This window comes from Kryptolebias marmoratus, linkage group LG6 (genome assembly GCF_001649575.2).
Source record: "Kryptolebias marmoratus isolate JLee-2015 linkage group LG6, ASM164957v2, whole genome shotgun sequence".
Taxonomy (NCBI): domain Eukaryota; kingdom Metazoa; phylum Chordata; class Actinopteri; order Cyprinodontiformes; family Rivulidae; genus Kryptolebias; species Kryptolebias marmoratus.
The window spans coordinates 18167703-18170210 of record NC_051435.1 but is presented as its reverse complement, the minus strand read 5'-3'; the positions used below and the strand labels follow the sequence as shown (position 1 = coordinate 18170210).

Here is a 2508-nt window from a genome sequence, read left to right as displayed (position 1 = left end):
CGGGGTCGGGGTCGGGGTCTGGGTCGGGCCCGGGGCCGGGGCCGGGGTCTGGGTCTGGGTCTGGGTCTGAGTCGGGCCTGGAGTCGGAGCCGAGGCCGGCCCGGGACGCTGGGGGTTGTTCATGTGCTGAGCGGCGGGCCCGGTGTACGGCTGCCCGTGGGGGTGGTTGTTCTGTTCGACAAGAGAGAGACACAGAGAAAAAAAAAAAAAGTATTTATTTATTTAAGTGTTTTTGTAACAAAGTGCCCAAAAAACTTGAAACATTAAACCATTTAAAGATCTCTGCAGCTTCAAACTTTGTGAAGCGGCGTGAGATTTATTCACCGTCAACAGATCGCTTCGTCAAAAACTCACTGAACAGCTGGATTCCAGGAAGTCTTACAACTCAGAAGAGAATCCAACTTCTTAGACATCCAGCTTTTAGTTCATAAAACAAACAGAGTTCTTCTTGACTGAAAGTAGGTCAAACTGCCCCGATAAAGACACATAAACTAACCCTACAGACGACAATAAAAACTTTAGAAGTTTCCCAAAAAACAACTCATTTCCCCACCCTGACAGCTTCTCTCCGAGTCTGGCTGCTTTGGACAAACATGAAGGTGCATCATATGTAGAAAAAAGAATATCTTCTGTAGGAATAAAGGCTCTTAAGGTGTAGTCAGCATGTCTAAATTAACTTTACCTGCGCTAGCTACACCTGTAGAGGTCAAACTGAGCTGAAAACGAGAAACTCGCTTCCAAAGGTCAATAATAATCAGATGTATTTTCACTAGAACGCTCACGTTACTGCACAGTTTTCCAACAACTTGTGCCCAAATTGTGTTTAGGTTGATGCTCGTAAGAGTCAAAGAGTTATAGAATAAAATAAGATGTTTTTTTTTTTCCAGGACAGAAGCGTTCAGGACCGCTTTCCTGCTGAAGCGTTCCAAACTGACCGGAAACCTCACGCTTCGGATTTTACGAGCACTCAAACAGAAAACGTTCCTTCGTGGTTACCGGCACCGTTAATGGATGGTGGAAAACTGGCGGCGCTTTAACATTAACGTGCTTCGAGACACGAACGGCGGCTCCGGGGAGGCGCTACCTGCGGAAACTGGGTGGTTCCAGGAGAGTGGGGGTACAGGGAGGTGTCCTCGGGCGGGGAGGAATCCTGATCGTCGGGTGCTTCCTGCTCATCTGGCTCCTGCAATACAAAAACAGACACTTATTGCAGGCGAAAACGGGTCGCTTGCTTTTAATTTATTGTAAAATATGATCACATAAATAGACAAAAAAAAAAAAACACTGGGTGTAATGCTACACTTTAGCATGAAGCAATAGGCTGCATGGCAAATGTCCTGACTGTGTCATCAGCTAACAGGTGTAAGTGAGATTAGCCTGTGTTTGTGGGTGAATCGTACGCCTGTCAACATACTTAGAGACACCACAAGCACTTTGTCACTGGATGTAATTTCAGTGTACAAGTTCAGGAAAATAAGGCTCACTCTAAGTCGTATTCATCCTAGAAAAGCTGCACTGGAAATACTGATTTGAGCACATAGCTCTGTATCTACATTAATAAATGAACCTGTCAGTGATAAAAATTAACCTTCTGATGTGTAAAAATCTAACTTTAACATAACAAAAGCATATATGCTCTCAGTGTGTTGGCCTTAGTAACATAAAGGGAGATCAGAACTCCCGGACTTTTTAGGCAGGCAGCTAAAATAAAAATACTCTAACTACTGCTGAGTACCTAATTACACCCGACAGATACATCATCTAAACACTGATCTACTGCTCAATGTTTCTCTGCTGAGTCTTGAAGTAGATTTTGTTAAGTTTCCTTCCTTCATGTTGTGGTGCCTGGAATACTGACCTTCCCTGGGCTTCCCTGAGTACACTTGAGCTGTGTATGGAATATTACAGGAAAAGTGCGTCACTTGACTGGATTTTTTCATCAAGAAAAGTACAAGTAATTCATCTGAAGTGAGATCAACAGAATTACAGTTGTGTATTGTTAGTTTTAGCCATAAAAAACAAATCATATTCAGCCTAACAAACGACTAAAGAGAGTAAACTATTTAAAGTCTTGAAATTACATTTTTTTTCTTCTTCTTTTTCTATAAATGTATTGCATTTTTTTTTTTTAAAAAGCAAAAAGCTACAGGAAACACATCCGGCTACAAATAAGACATCGAGTGGGTCGTCGTGTTGTGATGCGACACATATCAGCCTCGTTTATACAAATACGTCTGTCGGAGGTTTCTGTTAATCGCCTAAACATGATTCCTGTGTTTCGACTGGTGCGCTGTGAATGCCGTTACCTCTTCGGGACAGAGTTCACAGGCCTTGGCCAGAGTCATGCGAGCGCTGTGCGAGCGCTCCAGGAAATATCCGTTGGAGGTCTCGTTGCTCTGAACGGGAGGGGACCAGTTGTTGTAGGTGTACTGGGGGTTCCCCGTGTACGGCCTCCTCTCCAGCTCATCCCCCAACCACTCCACGGCCCACGTCCACTTCCGCTTCAAG

General features: G+C 44.3%; 1 protein-coding gene across 1 annotated transcript; it reads right to left on the bottom strand.

Annotated features, from left to right (window-relative positions):
* Positions 1-2504, bottom strand: LOC119617122 (probable ubiquitin carboxyl-terminal hydrolase FAF-X; the record flags this gene model as incomplete). The annotated part of the gene is made up of 4 exons (XM_037976214.1): positions 1-171; positions 1085-1183; positions 1859-1888; positions 2307-2504. Coding segments are annotated over 4 exons (498 nt in total), but the record flags the coding sequence as incomplete, so codon positions are not given.
* Positions 2505-2508: the final 4 nt, after the last annotated feature.